This window comes from Herpailurus yagouaroundi, unplaced genomic scaffold (assembly GCF_014898765.1).
Source record: "Herpailurus yagouaroundi ecotype Mexico unplaced genomic scaffold, PumYag 28, whole genome shotgun sequence".
Taxonomy (NCBI): Eukaryota; Metazoa; Chordata; class Mammalia; order Carnivora; family Felidae; genus Herpailurus; species Herpailurus yagouaroundi.
In genome coordinates, this window is record NW_024412376.1 from 26,742,679 (window position 1) to 26,766,349 (window position 23,671).

At 39.0% G+C, this 23,671-nt stretch overlaps 1 protein-coding gene across 6 annotated transcripts in view; it reads left to right on the top strand.

Annotated features, from left to right (window-relative positions):
* MARCHF1 (membrane associated ring-CH-type finger 1) overlaps positions 1–23,671 on the top strand; it is an 889,619-nt gene that overhangs the window by 787,301 nt on the left and 78,647 nt on the right. For 5 of the 6 annotated variants that reach the window (XM_040471208.1, XM_040471222.1, XM_040471216.1 and 2 more), the window contains one exon: positions 11,333–11,412. In XM_040471208.1, coding sequence (XP_040327142.1) covers positions 11,333–11,412 — 80 coding nt within the window. Of the gene's footprint in view, positions 1–8,920; positions 11,413–23,671 lie in introns of those variants that run through there. The other variant, XM_040471191.1, reaches the window with a different exon arrangement.

Genomic DNA, 23,671 nt, shown 5'->3' on the forward strand with positions numbered 1-23,671 from the left:
GTAAATGATTATGCATGATTATTCTTTGTCACATCCATAAATTATATATTGGGTTCTCCTAGTGGAGTGGATCTAAACTGGTCAGGGCAGCGGGAGGCAACAGCTTTAGCATCTTTCAAAACAATAATTAATTTTCAAAATGCCAAGGCCAATTGGCAGTAGTTAACATTGCCCCCAGAGCATAATCATGGCCTAGATGCCATAGAGACAAGTTGTCTTGTGTTGCCTATAAATGGATTCTCAGGAAACCTAATTTGAAATTACTGCCTTTAATTATACTGCTGATATAAATAACTTTGATAAAATTAGTGCAGCTGGCCTCTTGTTTGTTTTTCCCACTTAAATGCACTGTACAATGTAATCATCTGAAATAAACATCCATTACAAAGAATGCTTCATTTCAAAGAACATATTATTCTGCTCATCCAGCCAATTGTTATTTTTTCCTCCCCAGCCACATTTCAATCTTGCACCTATTAAAAGGATGAACAAATTATCAAGCTCTCATAATGTACCAACTAGTGAATTAAAACAATTCATTGCTGCTGAATAGGGCCATGCATTTAAAAGATTTTAATTCATTTTTCTCCTCAATTACTATGTTTTCTTTTTAAACAGACCCTGCCAGCTTAAAATTTGTTGAAAGACATACTGTTCTCTACACAATATAGTTACGTTACTTCCTAAATAGTTACGCCTCTCTTTAAAAGAAAACAGAAGATACCTCATTCATTTGATATGCTTTTTGACTTCAAAGTCCAAGGAAAGTGTCTCAAAAATTATATAAAACGTTGGCCTCAGTTCGTTTATTTTGTTAGAGAGCAGAATTGCCTCTTTTACAGAGAAGAATGGAGCCCTTTCTCTTGGTTCACTGTGATATGATTGTCATCTCTATCTCTACTGCAATCAGGACAGGATTTACCAAGGTCAATTCAACTCGGTCCAACTATTACCAAGCTCAGTTCAACCCAATTCAACTGTCGCCAAGCTCAATTCAACCCCACAACCTGTTATTAGCTACCTGCTACGTACGAGACACTATGAAGATTTCTAAAATGAGTAAGACGTGGCCTCTTTTCTCAATCTGGAAAAGAAGCAAAAAAGATTAACTGTGGAACATTGTGGCAGTTTGGAAATGGTTAGACAGGAACACAGATGATAAATGCTAGAGCAAGGGTGATACAGTAAGAGAAGTTAAATGGGCCTTGAAGTTCAAAGGAAAATGGCTGTGTGTAAAGCTGAGAAAATAAGATAGGCCTTAAGGAAAATTCCGCAGCTTTCTTTTGCTCTTTTCTCTGTGGAGAAGGGCATAGAAATAAAAGTATGAGACACACTTGGTAATATGATAAATTTTATGTAATTATACTGACAAACGAATAAGCTAGGTTTTGCTGGAACCTAGGACTTAAGAGGAGTGGTTGAGGTATATACCAGAAACGTTGACGGGAGTGAAAACACAAAGGCCCCAAAATCCCAAACCAGTCTCTTTGTATTTATTAAGTAGTCAGGAACCATTGTAGCCTTTTGATAAGGCAAAGGAACTGACTGAAATTACACCTTCAGAAGATAGATATCAAAGCTCCGTAGATACACAGATCAAAATGTAGAAAAATGAGGGGCACCTGAGTGGCTCAGTCAACTCTTCATCTTGACTTAGGTCATGATCTCACAGTTCATGGGTTCAAGCCCCACATCAAGCTCTGCACCAAGAGCCCAGAGCCTGCTTAGGATTCTCTATCTCCCTCTTTCTCTACCTCTTCCCCCCACCCTTGCACTCTCTCTCTCTCAAAATAAATAAACATTTAAAAATGTAGAAAAATAAGAGGCAGTAAGAACCATGAGAAATTTTCCTCTCTCTAGATAATCACCTGCATGGTGTTGAGGAAAGGGTCAGGGCTGGAGTTTCATCTTCTTGCAGTGGGACTCAGATTGGGCACCAGACCTGCATGTAGGGGACTCAGGAGATGGGGAATACGTACAACTCCAGGAGCATGGGAGACAGTCCAGGCCAGCAGGTGCAATGGCAACAGCCAGCCAATTTTTCTGATGATAGAGCCCACCCTAAACCTCCAGTGTCTGAGTTTAAGTTCTCACTGAAGCAGGGCCTGGGTGAGACAAGAACTTGTACAGATTGCTGGTTTGGGAAGTGTTCCCTAGGCATCAGGAGTGAGGGAGAAGGAAACTAAGACAGATAAAAAGGAGAAGCCAATAGAAGGGTGGTAGTAGAGAGGTCACTGAGGTGACAACAGGGCTTAATTCTACCAGGTTCTCCTTATGAAATGTAAAGAATGTCTCCAAGGATTAACCACCTGAAGAACAAGAGGCTGATGACTTATCCTCCAGCTTCTGCTCCTTTTGGCTGAGGGCTGCCTAGAGGTAACTTGCATCTCTGTACTTTGGGCTATACTTATACACAAGCTTTCATAAAATACCCTTGCTTGCTATTTGGCCAAACTGAACCTGCCATTCTGTTTCATTGAAGCCTCCAAGGCAGTTAACAAAGCCAAGCAAGTTCATATCCTTTATAATTACCATTGGCCTTTACAATACAAATTCCAGAGCTACTGCAGGCTTCCCCATCACCTGTACAACCCAGCAACAGTGACGCTACAGCTCACAAGGCATTATCACCACCCCCACTTACTACCAGGAAAGAGTTCCTGTGATGTTTGACCATGAGTGACTCAGCTCCTAAACTCTATCTTGTGAGTCTGCTTTCTGGTACCATTTCTGCTACCAACTATCTCTCAGTTTGGGTTCCCTTCAAATCAATACTGGTGACTAGACTTTTGGTGCAGGTGGTGTACTTCAGAAGTGATCCCAGGAATCACAAATAAGGGTAAAAAAGTCAATTTAACAGTGCATTTTGAAGTCTGTTATGATTTTTTAAGGTTTTTTAACTTTTTTTAATTTATTTTGAGAGAGAGAGAGAGAGAGAGAGAGAGAGAGAGAGAGAGAGAATACAAGCAGGGGAGGGCCAGAGAGATGAGAGAAAATCTCAAGCAAGCTCTGTGCTGACAGCAGAGCCTGATGTAGGGCTCCAACTCACGAACCATGAGATAATGACTGGAGCTGAAGCCAAGAGTCAAATGTTTAACTAACTGAGCCACCCAGATGCCCTGAAGTCGGTTATGATTTTAATAGGACTCCTGAGATATATCCAGAGTTTCTCTCAGAACTTTCTACCTGAGGGACAGGATAGATCATTTATCCAGAAACTTTTGACCCCCCCCCCCCATTTTTTTTTAAGTTTGTCCCTAGAGGTATTATTTCCCTTGCATTCAGGCTTCTGTAGAGCCAAACGGGTTCTCATGGTTTTAGGAGTAGATTGTAGAGACTCACTTGCACTCACTTGAGGGGACATTCTCACCATGAGGTACATCAGTACTCACAAAGGAATTACTCACTAGGGCTGCAACTATCAGGAGTGGACTGAGGAGATGTAACATGGGGTACCAAAGGCAGCTGTGTGAATCTGTTTCTTTATCTCTCATGATGCATAAATTTTACCAGGTAGCCTGGGTACCATGATGGGTCCTGAAGTACCATGAAGCTGGTATTTCAAACCAAATCCCCTGCTATGCAATCCTCATTGACAATCTCTGTTCCATCTCTGTTTTCAGCTGTCTTTCCAATAGGACGTTAGGCTGGCATAGCTTGGCCTCTGCAGACCAGTGGCGCTCTGCTTGTTGGCCTTCCAAGGCCTTTCCAGGCAAGCTGGATTCTGCACCATTAGCTGCCGCTTCTCTTTTATACCTCTCAAAGAATCTAGTGTTGCTCTAAGCCTCACCCCTAATGGTGTGAATTGCCAAAGGTAGATTTGGCTTTCCTTTTTTGAAAGGATATTCAATCCCTCCCAAAAGTTGGTGTGCTGAAAGGAACGTTTTAAGACAACTTATCATGCCACTTTTTTTCTTTTTGTCTAGCCTGCATCTTTCTTAATGCACCGTTTGTAATCCACAAGATTATATAGACTCAACTTCAAGATCACTTTCTTCTACATTTAGATTTTATAATCAGCCAATGGTACAGATATTTGCTACATTGTGTCTTAGGGATCCCACATGGCCCCCAGGATGAAGTGTGGTATATTTTGCACAATATGGGGGTGGGGGATGGGGGGAACGTGTGACTTTCTCACAGTGAGCCTTCCCTTTATCTCCCTTTTGATTTCTCTTTACTGCTGGTATGGGAAATATCTGATTTTTTTTTTTTTTCAAAAAATGATCTGTCTCTACCAGTTCAAAATTTAATCACATCCAGTCTTTCAAGCTTTCATCCCATTACCCGTTCAATTTTCAGTGTATACTAGGGCAGGGACCTCTCTTTAAAGTTCTGTTCTGAGAGTTTTTACCAGACTTATTGCTAAGGCACCAAGATCTGGTGTCTGGCTCTTTGTTACAATCAAGCAGGCTGACCTTCCAACCCATTTGGATTTTCACTGTCATTGCCAGGCCTTTGTCTGATAGTCTTCTTTGTGGCCCTCTGTTACAAAGTCACATTGACTTTAACTCTCATGACCCTTGCTTACTTCTGCAGGCTAGCAATATCAGGTATCTTTCACATACTCGTGAAAGCACAAGATGACACCTGGATTTCCTCAGTCTACCCTCGTCTGGAGGAATGGGAAAGCTGGCACAGGTCCATCTGCCTCTGTCACTTTTACCCTACCACGCAGGCACTATATTAGGCACTTCCCTTACCCACTGAAAAGCTGATCTGAAAGACATTACAGTCTTTCCAGGGAAAGGAAGGACAAGCATCACGCTCTTGGTTTTCCCACAAACAAATCCTGGTGAGTCTTGCGTGTATCCTGTCCTGCCCCACACCCTCTCCCCAAACCTTGTTCAACACAGGGTGGATAAATGGGGAGGGAGAACACTGGAATTGTGTAGATATCATGTTGAGTACGTGTAATTGAAGAATGAAAGTGAAATTCAAAGAGGCTAAATAAGCAAAGACTTCATCACTTGAATAGAGGAGGGAGGCACGCCTGGATGGCTTAATCAGTTGAGCGTCTGCCTTCGGCTCAGGTCATGATCTCATGGTTCCTGGGTTTGGGTCCTGCATTGGGCTCTGTGCTCACAGCTCAGAGCCTGGAGCCTGCTTCAGATTCTGTGTGTGTGTGTGTGTGTGTGTGTGTGTCTGTCTAACCCTCCTCTGCTCATGCTCTGTCTCTGTCTCAAAAATAAATAATAAACATTATTATGATGTTTTTTAATATTAGAGGAGGGGCACCTGGGTGGCTCAGTCGGTTAAGCTTTCTGACTCTTGATTTCAGCTCAGGTCATCATCTCATGGTTCGTGTGTTTGAGCCCCACGTTGGGCTTTACGCTGATGCTGATAGCACAGAGCCTGCTTGGGATTCTCTCTCTCTACCCCTCCCCCACTGTCTCTCAAAATAAATTAACTTTTAAACAAATAATTAATAGACAAATAAATATTAGGGGGAAAATACTATTACTGGTTTCTATATTAATAGTTGTCATTTATGACATCACTAAAATGATGTATTTTTCCTTTTATTAAAATTAAAATTTTACATATTATAAAATATATAGCCTGAAAACTAAATGTGTCTCATAATCTTATCTCACAAAGATAATCACTGCTCATGGTTGGATGTGCGCTCCTCCAAATGTGTCCGATTCATATGATAGCACATATCATGAAAGCATTATTTACCCAAAGAGACCATACTGCATACAGTTCTGAAGCTTGACTTCTCACTTAAAAAATATATCCTACACATATGTGTGTGTCACTTTGTGTGTCTGCATGGTATATCTCATTTCTTAATATGGCTTATGTATTTCCATGTTAATAACTAAACATTTGGGTGATTGCCAATTTCTTGCTATTACAAACAGTGCTGTAATGAACATTCTTGTTACAATGAATATATCTTTGGGCAATTTTGCAGGTGCTTTAAAAAAACTGATTCCTGAGTAGATTTTCTGATGTGAACACCATTGATTTTTTTTTTTATTTTAATGATGTTTACCAAATTGCCCTCCAAATACGTTGTGCCCATTTACAATTACCTCAACAATATATGGCAATGCTTAGTTTCCCCCACCTTGGCTACACTAGGTGTTATCAATCTTTTTTAAATGTGCTGATCTAGGGGCGCCTGGGTGGCTCAGTCGGTTGAGCATCCGACTTCAGCTCAGGTCACGATCTCGCGGTCCGTGAGTTTGAGTCCCGCATCGGGCTCTGTGCTGACAGCTCAGAGCCTGGAGTCTGCTTCCGATTCTGTGTCTCCCTCTCTCTCTGCCTCTCCCCCGTTCATGCTCTGTCTCTCTCTGACTCAAAGTTAAAAATAAATAAATGTGCTGCTGATCTGGTAATTGAAAGTAAGTGCCATTGTTAACTGAATTTGCATATGTTTGCTTATTGAGATTGAGCATCTTTTTACATGTGGCCAAAAACCATGTGCAGTTCCTCCCTTGTGAACTACCTTTGTGTTTTATTCATTTTTTTCTAGGATCTACCAATTTTCCTTTTTTTCCCCTTTAATTTGTAAAATATCCACACGTACTAGAGAAATTAGCTGTTTGGCTATCATATGTGTTATGAAATATGGCATTATCATGGCTTTGAGTTTTGTCTGGGGTAATGTTGGTGTGTGAGTGTGTTTCTTTTTTTATAAATTAGGACTTTTTCTTTTTAATTATCATGCTTACCTGAATCTTCCTATGTTAATTTTTTATTTCATGTCATCCTAAGAAAGGGATTCCTTTCCACAATATTATAAACATACTCAGTTTTGTTTTCTTCTCATATTTTCAGTTTTATTTTTATTTTACAACATTTAAGTCTTTCATTAAGTCTTAAGTTTCCACCTAAACTTCAGTCTAAGCAATAAGGCAGGGATCCAGCCTTACATTTTTCCAGATGACTAGTCATTTCTCCTCATGCTATTTAATAACCTGGCCTTTTTCCACTAATTTGGAATGCAACTTTATTAAGTACTAAGGAATGGAAAGCTAAGAGATAAATAGATAGCTAGATAATAGTTTTACACACACATATTATCCTAATTCCTGAAGGTTCATACTATGTTTTGATATCTGGTAAAAGTACTCTAACCACTTATCCCACTTAACTTTACTAAAAAATTTTCATTAAACATTAAAGATGTTTCCCCATGTTACTTTTTTCAACTCATTTTTGAGATAATTTTAATCATATTTAAAAATAAACCGGGGCATGTGGGTGGCTCAGTCAGTTAAGTATCCAACTCTTGATTTCAGTTCAGGTCATGATATGTGAGATCAAGCCCTGAATCCAGCTCTGCACTGACAGCTCAGAGCCTGCTTGGGATTCTCTCTCTCTCTCTCTCTCTCTCTCTCTCTCTCCCCCCCCCTCCCCCACTCACGCTCTCTTTCCTCAAAATAAATAAATAAACATTAAAAAAAAAAAACAACCAGTTGGGATTATATTGTTTAAACTATCACTTTTCTCACTCCCTGCTACATCCTGGATATATTGAATACTAAATATTTCCCCTGCTTATAATCACTCCTGAACTTTCCAATTTTCAGCTGCCAAAGTAGTGTCTAGTGCTCAAATTTAATCCTTTCCATTTGTTGCTGAATATCTGTCAGTGATACCATTCATTTGAGGATACAATCCAAGCATTTAAATGTGACATATAGGACCTCTGTCTATTCCTTTATCCTGATTTTGTATCACTTCTTATCTCACTCAGCACTCTCCCTGCCCCAGTCATTATAACACTTTGTTCACCTTCACGTTTTCTTGTTCAGATGTTCAAGTGTCCTAGAGGATACTTGCTTTAAATCTCTGCTCCACTCTACATCAAGTGTCCTTCCTTCATCAAAACTCCCATTCCTAGACTATCAAGATATACTAGACTATACTAAAATTGCCTGTTCATTTGAATCTCTTTTCCACTAAACAAGAAACCTCTTCAGGTTTCTCTCTTTTCTTTATTCCAAGAACTCACTATAGTATTACAATAGACCCTCATTAATTCATGTTTATAAACAAATAAACCTAAAGTAACACAAGCTGGGGTTAATTTTATATCAGTCAGTTGATCAAATAGATTCCACTGTCTTAGTTGGGTGCAGGTAGTTCTTCTAGAAAGTGATCCCGGGAGGCACTATAGAGTTTGGGAGAAGAAAGACAGAAAAAGTGGGAATGCCAGTAAAGGGGTGTGTGGATGAGTTAGGGTCAATGGGCCTTAATCCAGCTTGGGATCTTTTGAGAAACTGAAAGTCACTTTAGGACTGCCCTTTTGGGAGAATGGGAAATCTCTGACATTTATCCACTGACTCCAGTCCAAGAGATGTCCCCAGAGGTTTTAGCTTAGCCTAAGCTTCCAGATTGTGCCTGTGTGCAGCCAAGAAAGTACACCTGTACCAAAGACTCAGGGGGTAGAACCCAACAGGCACAGGCACTCAAGTGGGAATCAGTCAGTGTTCAGGTGAACTCAGAGGAAGGCCAAAGGGACAGAGTGGATGTTAACAGCATCAGCTACAATAGCTGATATTACAGCATCTGCCCCAGCACCAAGCTGAACCTGTATACACTAATATTGGATATGAGCTATTTGAAGATTCTTGATGGACAATAAGGATGATTTCTATTTCCTTTAAAATACATGAGAGTTATAGACATAAGTGCTATTTGATTCAGTGTTGTGGTGGACCAAAAACTGTCCAAAGGGAAGCTCCATGTTTTTTAATGTTCTGTGTTATTATTCATTGACAAATCATATTCTCATTGTAGAACATACATTTGCTCAGACATGTGAGATTATAAAATTTGTTTATTACATTTCAACATCTTTTCCATATGCAGATTTATAGAATCGGCCTCAACAAATCATTAAGTAGCCCTGGATATCCATTATGATGCTCAACATATTTTAGCTCATTTTTATAATGTCATCAGTAATTTGAGGTTACTTTTGGGCTGCATTGCTTTTTTTTTAAAGAGAATGAGTAGTGAACTTCACTTTTTTCAGTGACTGCTGTATGCAGAACCCCCTACTAATCTCAGTGGATGTATGTAGGATAAGTGGTGCACAACCTAACAAAACTTACTCTTTACAGCATAAAATACAGGAATGCTTATACTTTATGAAAATTGACTATGTATCTATTCTGGTGATGCAGAAATGAAGTTAATCTGAATTAAAAATTGGAAATAAATGAGTTTTGATAGAAATCTTGAAGAACACAATCAAACGTGGACTGGTGTTCAAAAATGGCATTCACATATTTTAAAAATACATTGTTCATGGGTTTATAGGGAAGCCTCTGAAAATTATAAACCAGAAGCGTGCAGATGTTAATCCGTCTGTGGGAGCGTGCTGAGAACACCATCCTTCCCTCTGGGCATCCTGTTTCCTCTACCTAGAATATTTTTTATCTCTTCTTTAATAATTCCTGCTTGCCTTTAAGATTAGCTTAAGTCTCATCTCCTATTGTGTCTCCATAGTTTCCTATGACTACCATGACAAATTACCACAAACTTGTTGAATTAAAACAGCACAGCTCTATTGTCTTATGGTTTTGGAGGTCAGACGTCAAGTGTGGGTCTCACTGAGCTAAAACTGAGGTGTCAGTATGGCTGCATCTTCTGGAAGGTCTTGGGAAGAGCCCATTTTCTAGCCTTTTCCAGCTTCCAGAAGCCACTTACATCCTTGGTCAAGACCCCTCCCTCCATCTTCAAGGCCAAAAGTGTAGCATCTTTCTTCCTCTCTGACCTCTGCTCCTATCCTTCCATCTTCTCTCTCTGACCCTACCTCTGTTGGCTCCCTCTCATAAGGATCCTCATGTTTACATTGGGCCCATTAAGATAATCCAGGATGATCTCCCCATATCACTACTCTTAACTTAATCATATCTGCAAAATCCCTCTTGTCATGTAAGGAAACATAATCACAAATCCCAGGGATTGGGGTGTTGACATCTTGGGGCAGGTGAGGGGGCAGGGGGAGCATAAGGCAGTATTATTCAGCCTACTATGCCTCCTCTTGAAAGTTATTGAGTTCAATTTTTGAGTTTTAGAATTAGTTTATCTTTCTCTGGACCCACAGCCATCTATCTCTAATATGGGAAATTTTAGAACTACTTTGAAATTTGGGGTTACTGTTTCTACCTTAACTGTTATTTCTTGATGTGAAAACTGTATTTCATCTGTGCAGTCATACTGATCTAAATTTGGACCTAGGCCTCCTCCCTTAGTTTCCTCCTGTGTGAAGGAGAAGTGTATTACAAGGTAGGTAAGAGAACAAATGTGAGAGCAAGATTCCTCATCCCAAACCTCTGTCCTAGCACCTAATTGTATGAAGCAGCACCAATTTTTCAGTTTTCTTATCTATAACATGGAAATGATTACAACATTTAACACATTCACTTCTTGTGAGCATTAATGAATGGACACATGAAAATTACTTAGAACAGTGATTGCTCTAAAAGTACTTAGAGCATAGTATTCACTCAAAACTGTTAGTTGTTATTATCTCCCACCTGTGAGATTATAATAAAGATTTAGGAGACAGTCGATAAAGCCACAGTACAATGCCTGGCACACAGCAAATTCTCAATACCTTCTACCTTTTGATTGATCATCATCACCTGTATTAAATACAAGTTAAAGAAGTCAAATTTAGTGAAGAAAATGCTGTGTTTCAAAGGTAAGAGTTTGGTGAAATGTGCTCAACTCTAGGCTAACAATCTGAGTTTTTTCAGGCTCTATTATCCTCAGGTTCAATATGGTCACGAAAGGTCAATAATGGTGTGATGGATAGATTTTATTAGTTTCAATGATGAAATAATAATAGTAATAACTATCAGCTTTTAAATACTACAAACTGCTTTCAAATACATTATCTCCTAGGGACTTGATGTGACTTAATGTTTATTCCAGACAGTATCTAGCAGGCTAATGGCTATTTGATTATTTAGGCTTCATTGGTGTGATCTTTGTCACACAATAGCCTTCATGTCCTTTGTATTATGAAATTTTCAAGTGTTACCCATTGCTTCCAAGGCAAACTGAGCCATTCCATTCAAATGTTTACAGTAAATAGAACAGAAACTTGTGGAATCGTCTTCCTCTCTCATAAATGAAGCAACAGCAAAGTGGTACAGCATCTCAGCTGTTCCAAGTTCCTCAAATAAGTTTTACTTTTGCAAAACGAACTAACTTCCTATATGTTGTGAGCTGCGTTATGAGCAACATGACCGGCAGCCACGTTTGCTGTAATTTTTTAAATATGTGGAAAAAAAGCAAGATATCGACCATGTATTACCTTAACCAAGATGCCAAATTATCTAACTTGTTTCTCCAGGCAAGCAGTCCAACGACAGGGACAGCTCCCAGGAGCCAGTCAAGGTTGTCTGTCTGTCCATCCACTCAGGACATCTGCAGGTAAGTGCTCAGCAAATGATCCTATTTAAATATTTTTTAGACCAACGTTTTGTATTCCTCTCCTGTATTATGAGACTGTGTGGCTCTTGCTTCTGCCTTGCATTGTCCATGGACAATTTATACTGGTTCAATTTTTCCCCCTTCAATGCATTTTCTTCATTTGAACTTTATTTCCCAACTTCTGGTCCATGCTATCATTTTCATCATTCTCTCTCTCTGTTTTCCCATGGCTTTCCTCTCCATTCCCATCTCCCATCCTTTGCCTGCTGCTTTGTCTAGATCTGCCATCTTGCATGACATGTCAGAAGATGCATTTGAGCAATGCACCCCTGTCATGGTGCTCAGCCCTGCTAGGAAGGAGTCTGGTAAGAAATCAGTAAAACAGAGGCCTAGGAGGAGGAGGAGGGCCTCCGAGAGATATGAGCATGCAGAAGAACAAATAAAAGGGAGAAGTGATTTTCACCTCCAGATCGCAAGCCCCAGATGGAGTGAGCTTTACACAGATTCTTCAGATTCCTCTTCCCCAGATGAGAGTCACTGGATTCAGGCAAAAAGAAGAGCCCAAGTTAAATTCCGACTGTCACGAAGAAGAAGGAGAAATAGTAGTAAACCATGTGGAAACTTGGATGGGTCTTCTGCTCCTAATGGAATGGATCTGATAGATTTGGAATCCAAAGGTAAAAAGCAACAAGAGCTGATTGAACATGAGAGTTGCTCTTTACATCTCTGCAGAGGAAAAGGTACAAGGTACCAAGAATGCAGCCTTTCCCTGCCAAGAGGATCCTTTGAGATTAAGAGATCCTCAAGGAAGCATGAGGAAAGCAAAGGCAGATACCACCACAGGGATCCGCAGCTGTTGCATAGTCTTGGGCAGTATGAAACCATCAAGAAAGGACTTTCAGAAGCAGATTCTAGCCCTGAAATATTGGCAGTTGCAGAAGGCAGCAAGTATGTGGCTGCTGCTGGGTTCCAGGTGACTAACTCTGTGCAGAAGCCTCCTGCTACCTACCATGACGGGTCTAATAATTTAAAAATATGCAGGTCAGTCACTATAGAGAAAGGCTTGATGCCATCCACATGCATTTCTTCCCGCTGTGTGTCAGGTGTGTGTTTGACACCTACCCTCAAAACATAACATTTATTTATACTGTTATCTGTCTGATTGGATGTAAGGTAAGAAAACAAGAAAAGGTGTGTGAGAGAAGAAGAATATGGAAGTATCTAGGGGTCTGAAAGCTGTTCTAGAATAGAATTAGATTTCCCCTTTAACTTTCCCTTAATTGGATAATGACTGATCCTGTTAAATGGATCGACAAACAGTTGGATCTGATACCCATTCTATTTAAGACAAGACGAGTGGAGTAAATATGAGTGAGAGAGTGTATGAAACCTTAGGTCCTTTAATGCAAATTTGGTGAACTGTTAGCATCCTGATGGAAAGATATTTAAGGCTTGGGTTTTTTAAGGTCAGATTTTTGTACCAAAAAAATCTCCTCTGCAGTTGGTGCTAATTTGTTCTCCAATTGTCTGACTCAGCAGGGTAATTCAAGACTGAAAGGACAGAGAAACAGGTCATGGACATATCAGTGGGGGCGCTGGAGCCTTCAGGGAAGGAGAACACATTAACTTTAGTGATAATCATGTACTAAAAGGTGTCAACATGTAGACATTTCATAGCTATGAGACCCTTTTCTCCCACTTTTCATCCATCCATATACATTTTCAGAATAACTTAATGTGAATAAGGATTATATGAATATCCATGCTGGTGTGCACAAATCAGATAATTTTAAACAAAACAGATAGTTTTACATTTTCATGTTATACCCAGTCATTTAAATTGGTTAGATTCTGTTTGGGAGCATATGAAGTTTTTTTGAGGTAATTCTTGGTTGTTTGGGCTTGTTTTATGAAAGTCAAAGTTGCTTTAGAAAACGTGTGTGTGTGTGTGTGTGTGTGTGTGTGTGTGTGTGATGTGAATCACATGACCCAGAAAATGCTGCCCATGTCCATTCAAGACAAGACAAGGGGAATTAAGCTCTGGATGTAAATAATATTATAATAGTTTGTTTCTCTGAAAGTTTTATAAGATATTTATAAATTGTTTATTCGTGGATTCATTCAAGCATCTGTGATACATCAATTCTAGGCATTAAAAATATTATAGTTCTTGTCCAGTCTCTGACATCTTAGAGCTTACAGTCTAATGGGAAACACAGGAACACAATAATTTCACAGTTGATATATAATTACAATTGTGATAAGGAATATGAAAGCACATAACAAGGAAGCTTTACCTATTCTGCAAGATGAGAGAAGAACTCTCTTGAGGAGCTGATGAACTGACTGAGGCTCAAAGGATGACAGGAATGGATCAAGGAAAGAAACAGGGAAGACCATCTGGGCAGAAGGTGGCACAATAAGAAGTCAGGAGGAGGGAAGGAGTTTTGCAATCCAGGGAACTGGAAGTGGGCTTCTGTGGCCAGGGTGTGGTGAGCGAGGGGGATGGGTGGTGCAGAGGAGGAGGGGGGAGGTGGAGAAGGCCTTGTCAAACATGCTCAGAGATTTAAAGGAAGTGGCACCATTTGATTTATATATTGATGGAAGTTTCTTATAATCCTTTGAATATGATTTAAGTGAGACTTTGCTAAAATGTTGGAGGATGGAATAAAACACTATTTCTAGTCTAAACTAAGAACTCCCCACTTACAACCATCTGTCGTCATTCCCCGAATCTACTTCCAACATAATTTAATGAAAGTCAGTTAAAGAAGCTAGTTGTAGGCTTAATGGTAATTGGAGAAAAAAGTAATGCTTGCAATTAAAGCCATAGTGGCTGGTTCTCCTAACTTAAAAGCACTGCTCTGGAGGAACATTTTCAAAGACACGATATTTAACTGAGACTTCTGTTAATGAAAGTGAGATTGATGGGCCTATAGTTATTATTTCTTGCTGTGGGTTATCATCAAAATATATCCACTAAGCCAATTCTAGGGCTGCATATTATGCTAGATGCTGAGGGCAAAATGCAACAAAAGACTTGATTCTTTCCTCCAGTGGCCTGTTATCTAGTGGGAGAAATTGAACACATAAGTGAAAAGATGCAAATTCAAGATAGTACAGGGTGAATTAAAAAGAAAAGAATACTGGAGAAATTTGAAGAAAGAAAAATTGCTGAGAGCTGGAACAATCTGGAAAGCCCGTAAGAGGTTGGATTGGGACAAAGAAAGGTAGAATTAGATTGGCAGAGACGTATGGATAGGCATTCTGGGCACTCAGGGCAGGGGAAATACCATAAACCCAGACAGAGATGAGGAAATGACTGTGCACTGAAGAATTTTGTGTGAATTTATATGACGAGGTTGGAAAGTTTACATAGATAACAATTCAAACAAACAAACAAACAAACAAAAAGACTTGTAAAGGAAGCATATGTATGTTTCCAAAGAGTTCAACTACGTTCTACACATCTTTTTTCTCAAACTGCCTCGATGAGCCTTTTGATACCAAAAAGGCTGCCTCAAAAGCTGAGAACAGATCAAGGAGATTGTGCTCCCTTTAGCCCATCTTCAATCAGAGAAGCTTCATGATTATCTCTTGTATGTAACGGGGTTCTACATAGTATCCCTTTAAGAAAAACAAATTTCACTACAAAAAATAATACAGAAGAGCCTTTGCTAAACAGCATAGGCCTGATGAAGAAAAACATATATACAGAGTAGTCCCAGTGTCCCGGGCCGGTGGGGGTAGGTGTATTGGGAAAGGAACCTAGATTTAAGAGAACAGGTTGTAATAAGGTAGAAGTATCCAACTTTGGAGTAAGTAGGATTAGGATAATAAAGAGTGATGAAAGGAAAGAACAGATGGTATACTGGCATTCCACTGGGTGAATGGAAACAATCTTGGTGCTTGGAATTGGTAACAGCATAAGATAAAGGAGTCAAGGAGGACTCCAAACCTTGGAACTTGGGAGACAGTAAACGCTGATGTTACTGACAAAGTCAGAAGAGGTCAGAGGCAAGCTGGTTTGGGAAAGACATGATGAGTTCAATTACAGGCAGGCTGTTTGTGGTTGCAATGACATTGCAGGGTCAGTTGTCCAGCAGATAATATGAGACATGTCAGCGAAAGGCAGGACAGCAATCACAGCTGGTTCTGTATAATTTTTCAAGCATTAGACAACTATACACAGATCAACACTAAACAATTGCATACTTGCAACTGTCATTAACATGATGTGTTAGCACAGGGCAATAGCACAAAGACACTAAAAATGAAAATCTTCTCAAGGCCAGGGAGGACATATAGATTTGGGTATCATTTTCAGGCAGGTAACCGTGATGCCTGGGAAGTGAATGAAATCTCTAAATGAGCTCATATGCAGGAAAAAGGCCTCCACATGGACACAGCCTGAGCACCAGAGTCCCCTATGCAAGGAAGAGAAACAGCAATTGCCTGTGAACTTACACTCTTGCTGCTTCAGACACGCATGGGCAGAACCCGCCTCAGCCACAACCACAAAGCAGAAGAAGCTCCTAAGCCCTTCCTCCTTTTCTGTTCCTGGCATTTGGTCCCCATATAGACACCCTACCCTCTTTCCCACTCTCATCAAAGCCTTATTCGGAGAAAGTTTCTTTATTAGCCAATTACAACTTACAGGAAATTTAAGTCATCATGCTAACACACCCATAGCTGTGTAGTGGGAAAGGCTTTATCTTCTTCATACAAAAAAAAAAAAAAAGAGGTTTTAAAACATGGATTAGATCATGTTAGCCCATACTTAAGGCTTTTCAATGGCCTCTTAATTGCCCTCAGAGGCAAGTTCAAAATCCTTAATATGATTTACAAGTCCCTGCATGATCTATCTATCAGATCTGCCTCTCCAGCTTCAACACCCATCATTAATGAAGACCTGTTCCTGCTAGTCTATCTTCACTTCCCTGAAAGTGCCTAGACCTGTCCCTTTCAGGGCCTAGAATGTCTTCACAGCACCCCCTCTGCCCTTCCCCAGATGAAATCCTACTCATTCCTTTTTAGTTGAAATGTAATTTCTTTAGGGACACCTTCATGATTATCTAAGCAACACTCAAGCCCCCTAGTCACTTCCATGGCATAATTTTTAATTGCTAACATGTAGGTATTTTTGTGATTGACTGTTTCAGATTTATTCCAGTGTCCACAGTGCCTGGAACAGCGCCTGGTAGATAGAATATATTCAGCATATAGTTTCTGAATGAGTGAATTTAGAGAAAATGAATTTTTCTAAGGGAATTATTCTTACAGTGTGAAATCATAGCATTAGGTGGTAGTTTACCTCACCTGCTATGGAACCAACATACAAAGAACCTCGACACCAGCAGTGCTCAGACCTTAGTGGACATGAGCATAGGCCACAAGGCTTGTTGAAATACAGATTGTTGGACCCACTCGCAGGAGTTTCTGATTCTCTTCTCTGGGGTCAGGTCCATGAATTTGCATTTCTAAAATGTTCCAAAGCAATACGAATGTGGTGGTCTAAGGGGCCACATTTTGAGAACCACTGTTCTATGCTATATTTCTCCTGGGCCTTAAGTGGGAAGAGAGAAATTGAAAGGATGAATTTGGGAAGTATAATTATAGTTTTCTATTGTATTCTATTGAGTGATGACACAAATCAAAAATAGATTACTTTCTTGTAGTTTACACTGTCATACCAGTACGTGCTGGTCCTCTAAATCATACACTGACAAAATCCCAACTTTACCAGGAACTCAGATGTCATGGTTTGTCTACTGTGTCTCTTCAAACCCACTTCCTCTTGCAATTACCCCCAGTTCTATCAGTGCATTCACACATACCCTGAATTTCCAGTTTTTGACTATTTTTCTTCTGCTTTGGTTATATCCAGTCGCTAACCAAAACCCATCATTTGTTTCTCGCAAGATGGCTTTTGATCTGTGCCTTCTTTCTCAATAGTAATGTCCCACTTTGACTCGTCTCTACACTTCGTTCTTTCTCACATTCATTCTTTAGCCTATTACCTGCTTTTGTCAGGACCCTTCTGCCAGATTAAAATCAACTGAAACCAATTCAAATGAGCTTAAACAAAAACAAGAAGGGGATGTATTAGCCACAGACGTAGGAAATCCAGATATACAGATGACTTCAGGGACTGCAGAGACTCCAAACAGTATGGTTCTCTTTTCTCTGTGTGTTGTTTTCATTTTCTCCAACTGCAGGCAAGCTTCCTGTAGATAGCAGAGGGAAGAAACAGTGTGGGTAGAGAGAGTTTTTGGCTTAAATCTTACCAGCCTCAACTTAACTGAAGAGAGACATGTTATCTTCAGGCAGTTACATGTGAAATCCCAGGGATGGAATACAATTAGCCTGCTCTAGGTCACATCCTTGGGCTAATCATAGTCACCAGGGGCTTTAGGCATTATGCTTGGACCGAGTCCTTGGGTGGGAAATTTGGATTTAAATCTGACTATTGGCAACCCCTCAAGACCCTTATGAATTGGAGAAAAGACATTTCAATAACAAAAGAACAGCATCAGTACCAGAAAAAGTGGAAAGAGAATTATAAGCAGGAAAAAACAAAACAATAGCATTCAAATACCATCCAGTGAAGCTGTCCCCCTTCCCAGTGTCTTTCTCTTCCTTTCCAAATGCCCATATTTAGAGGTACTTCAATATCCATCTCATTTTTATCGGCTCCATAAGGCTTTCCCAAACTATTCTGGTCAGCAGTGATCTTTTCTGTCTTCAAAGTCCCACAACCTTTGGTAGTCGGTAGTGCTTGTTTAGTATTCCCTTCTTTTCTTTTTTTAAATGTTTATTTATTTATTTTGAGAGAGAGAGAGAGAAAGAGAATACACACATGAAGGGGGAGGGACAGAGAGAGAAGAGAGAATCCCAAGCAGGCTCTGTGCTGTCAGTGCAGAGTCCCACCCACATGGGGCTTGAACTCATGAACTCTGAGATCACGACCTGAGCCGAAATTGAGTCGCAGGCTTAACCAACTGAGCCACCCAGATGCCCTAATATTCCTTTATTTTCTCGTACTTCTCTTTTTCTTATATAATAAGCTCTTGAAGTATGAATTATGTCTTATATCTATTTTGTGCTGTCCACAGTACTCAGAATAATTCTGGCATTTAGCAATTGCTCAAACTGAATCCTCAGAATGACTTCGAAATTAGTGAGTGCTAAAAGAGGAGACTCAAAAACCATGGGGAACAATGGGAATTGGGTGGTACAAGGTAAAAAAAAAAAAAAGATATATTTAATTCCATCAATGGTTTATTTAAAAGAGGAAAAGCCCAAAAGTAAATAACTTTTTGTAATGTGTTAGTCTAGCATGGGTTAGATGATGAGATTGAAGGTATACTTTATATTGTTTTGCTATGGACTTCATTATTCACATTCTCATTTTTTTCTTCAAGAAAAAAATTTTTGAAGATTAATTTTAAGAGACAGAGCGAGTGGGGTAGGGGCAGACAGAAGGGGGGAGAGAGAATCCCAAGCAGGCCCCACACTGTCAGCATGGAGCCTGATGTGGGGCTTGAACCCATGAACCACAGATCATGACCTGAACCAAAACCAAGAGTCAGATGCTTAACCAACCGAGCCACCCAGGCACCCCATCTTTAGGAAAAATATTTGAGGAAAATGAGAAAATTCTAAAAATAGTCTATTTTTGACTTGTTTAATTCTTGCAATTTGCAGTAACTTTAAACGAGGTGAGGGAAAGTGGAAAGAGAACATTTTTAAAACTCAGAATGTTCAAAAATAAAATAAAAAGTAAAACTCAGAATGTTCATAGAAGAAAACTACTTTCTGAGAGCAACACAGTCATGCTTTTTGACAAAGCACTAGCATTTATAAGATTGATTTAGATAATTTTTTAATAATAAGCCTGAGCTCCAAAGAGAAGTGTGCTTAAAATGGACCATTTTTATCCCTGCCATCATATCTGTGTATTCATTTATTCATTCATTCACACAGTAAACAACTATTTATTGGGAATTTACTCTGTATCCAGGCAACATATTAGAAGCTGGAAATAGAGTGGAAAATATAGGAATGGTCCCATCCCCTAACAACTTACATTCCTGTTGGTAAAACAAATAATTGAACAAGCAAATGTGAAACAAAAAACAATCCATGAGTGAAGCTAAAGGAACACATTACATCCAATAGAAAAAAAGCAGATTTCCCTGAGAAACTAATAATTAACAAGAAGTCCAAAGGAGAGTAGCCAAGCAAAGAGAAGGGATAACCTGTTCTAGGAGAAGGATATGGCGTATGTGAGTGTCCAAAGATGAGTGAGGTAGGGCATAAAAGGATTTCAGTGTGACCTAGCAGCAAGGATGGGGAGGGGAATGGTAACCAACCATGGGGTTCTTAATCAACCACAGATAGGAGTTTGGACTGCGTTTTAATGACAGAGGTAAATTTCTGTAGGCTTTTAAGGAAGAGATGACACTGTCACTTTAGTGTTCTGGAAGACCACTCAAGCTGCTTTTGGAAAACAGACTGGAGAGGGTGAGGCTGAAGGGAAAGAAAACCAATTAGAAAGAGAGAGCTGTGTCCCAGGGAAGAGTTGGTGGTGGCTGTGAGAATAAAAAGAAGTAGATGGATTTTTAAAATATTTTGAAAGTAAATCAAACAGAATCTGATGATAACTCACATTTATATCTGATCTCAAGTTTCTGATTTAGAAGACTGGGTAGATTATAGCACCCTTTCCTATTGAGAGAACACGCTGCTTGAAAGTCAGATTTAAAAGAAGATGAGTTCAGTTTTATACATAATAGTTTGAGGCACAAGACAACTATCCAAAGAGAGATATCCAGGAAAGTTCAGAAGAGGCTTTGCAACTTTACATGAAGAGTAGGAAGTCTTGAGCATATAGGTAGTTATTGTCAAGATCTCCTATGGAAAATCTGTAAACTGAGGAGATGATGGCACGAAGAACCCTGGGGAATAGGAACATTTAATGGCCCTGAAAGAGGAAAAGAAGCCAACGGAGAGAAGGAAGAGAATGACCAAAGAGGCAGATGAAAACCTAAGACTGTATAAAGGAAAGAGAGAATGTAATAAATAGGGAGAGAGGTGAATTCAGGGACCTCTCTTTGTTTTCAATTTAGAGAATATTTGAGCTCAGAGAGAGGAAGAGAGAGAAGTTGACAATGAAAAAAACTGATCAGACTGTTATTTTTTAAATCCCCACAGAGAAGATAGGAAAGGATGGAACCCAAAGCCCAAAATAAAAAGATTGCCATGGCAAGGAAAATAGGTATGATTTTCTTTGCAATAGAAGTAAAAGAGGAAATGACAGATACTGGGACAAATGTAGATCTACAGATTACAGAAGTTTCTTTTTGATGGCCTTGGAGAGCAAAGGGGTTGCTTGCAGAGCCATACATCAGTGAAATTTGAATTTCTGAGAACAACAAATAATTTCTCATTGGGATTCACGTACACTAAAAAAATACTCTTTGGGGGCACCTGGGTGGCTCAATCAGTTGAGCTTCCGACTTCGGCACAGGTCATGATCTCACAGTCTGTGAGTTCAAACCCCACGTCGGGCTCTGTGCTGACACCTCAGAGCCTGGAGCCTGCTTCAGATTCTGTGTCTCCCTCTCTCTATGACCTTCCCCCGTTCATGCTCTGTCTCTCTCTGTCTCAAAAATAAATAAACGTTAAAAAAATAATAATAAAAAAATTTAAACATTAAAAAAAAGTACTCTTTGTTCCTCTGAAATTCCAATTTAACTGGGTGTCTCGTGTAATTTTGCTAAGTCTGGCAGTGCTAAGCATAGCAAGGTAGAAAAAGCATTGTTGGAAGCTCTGTTGAGGGACAAAACTATGTGTTTATATGGCCACAGATGGCAGGAAGTGTAACTTACCTCTGCAGTACATCATTAAATGCAGACACAAAGAAGGCAGTTGAACTTGGACCTAAGCAGTGACATCATCAAACCTCTAGATTTCACATTTAGCACAACTTTACATATGTGTCCCCAAGTATCTCCAGATAAATTTGAAATTTAAAAACTGAGACAAATATGCTTTACAAACAAGATTTTTAAAATAACATTTTATTTTAGTAAAATAACATTTTATTTTAGTAAAATAACATTTCAGTTAGTAGTTTTGCTTTCCATATTTATTTAGAGAGGAAAAAAAAACCCATACTCCTTTTTACCTTACCCTTTCAGGTAATTATTATAGCATTGGGAAAACTCATAGACTCATGGATCATCTAGGTCACTTTCCAGTCTGATCTTTGAAGACCCTTAGAACATCAGCACACATTACCATCTCTGTCTTCCTTGGACACAAGAAGGCTTCCTGGGGCAGCCTCTTTCCTTTTAGAATCTCTAACTATGAAAACACACTTTCTCATGTTTAATCAGCCTATATCCTTGTATTTTCTTCCTGTTGGTCCTAGATTTATATTCTTTGTGTAATAGATATTTAAATTTTGTTTATGTATTGTGTTACTTCTTTCTGTTACTTTTTTTGTACCACAATGAGACTGGCATTCTATTGTCTAGTCCATTCCGTGAGTAAAAGATGAACTGTTCAGAGTTTTCAATATTTAGGTGAGAGAGGTCTCCTAAGTGACTTAATGGCAGCCATTTATATCCAAGTGGTAACAGACTCTTCAGAAAGTTCATAAATGTATTCTCTTCCTTAGGCTTTGCCTTGTTTTGCTGAGTCTTATAAGAATTAATAATAATCTTTCTTCTGTTCACTTTAATAACAACTTAATTGGTAGGAAGTACAGAAATGAACACCATCAGTAACCTGTCACAGGTGAATTATTGGAATTACTCAATATAGAGTCATAGGGTCTCACTTTCAACTCTTGCTTTCTCTCTACTGGGAGGGATAAAACTTGGAAAACATAAAATGGCTCTCTCTTTATATATCTGATGGAAAAAAAGAGAAAAATGGATGTGTATTGCAAATGTATGCATTGCTAGTGTGATAGTGTTGTAGAACTAATTTCTTTTTTTGAAATGAATAATTATGCTTATTGTAGTCCTCAGCAAAACTTCAGACATAGACTGTCTACTTTATTCTACAGATTTGAGCGTTCTCCAACAAATAAAATGTTAATTAGCACCATGTTCTAATGTTATGAATGTATAGTGCAATTTCACAGTCTTTCAGCATTTATCCAAGTAACTTATATCTTGAATGAACAAAAGCAATGAATTAAGACATTGATATTTATACATATATACACATACATGAAATTTGTGAGAAAAATAACATGAAAGACTTACAGAAATGACACTTTATGTATTTTTCAAAATATATCTTTCAGATACATACTTTGTTCTTAGCAAGATTTTGTGTTTTTTGGGTTTTTTTTTTTCCCAATTGTTCTCATTTTGGGAGACAGTCTTTCCAGGAGTGGAATGACAGTGTCACCAATAATACTGATTGTCTTGATTGGTAGATTATCAAAAGCCAAGTAGATTGATTAATATTCTTCTAATTCGGCTAAGTAAATCAGTCTGACTTTGGGAAATAGCACGTATTCTGTAGGCCAATTATTTAACAAGCTATGATTTTAGAAAAGAAAAAAGAAAAAAAATGGACATGTCTCTACCTATAAAACCAAAAGTAAATTTGAATATTAAGCAGGAATTTTCCAACCTCAGAAAACTTCAGGCAAAAGTAGATAGAAGTATGGTGGTCCTTCAGACATAGAAGTCAGTATTCACATATTATAAAGCTGTTTAAACTATACTACATTTATCTTTTCTTTGTTAATTTCTAAGTTGGCTAAATACTCAATTATATCAAAGTACAAAATGCTGAATAAGAAAAAATATCAATTAGGTGGGGTTTTTTTGTTTTTGTTTTTTGTTTTTTGGGTGTTTTTTTTTTTTTTTTTTTTTTTTTGAGAGAGAGAGAGAGAGCGTGAGCAGGGGAGGGGCAGAGAGAGAAAGAGAGAGAATCTTAAGCAGGCTCCAAGCCTGGTGCAGAGCTCAACACAGGGCTCCATCTCGCGACTGTGAGAACATGACCTGAGCCAAATCAATAGATGCTTCACTGACTGAGCCAAAACAGGTGCCCCTATCTACTTCCTAATTTAAGAACAATATGTGTTCAGGATTACAATTATTTTGAACTATGAGTTTTCCTTAATGGACTTATATTTGTTTGGCAAGGTGCAGTTTCTTCCCTGCCGAAAGAAAGGAAGGAAGGAAAGAAAGAAAGAAAGAAAGAAAGAAAGAAAGAAAGAAAGAAAGAA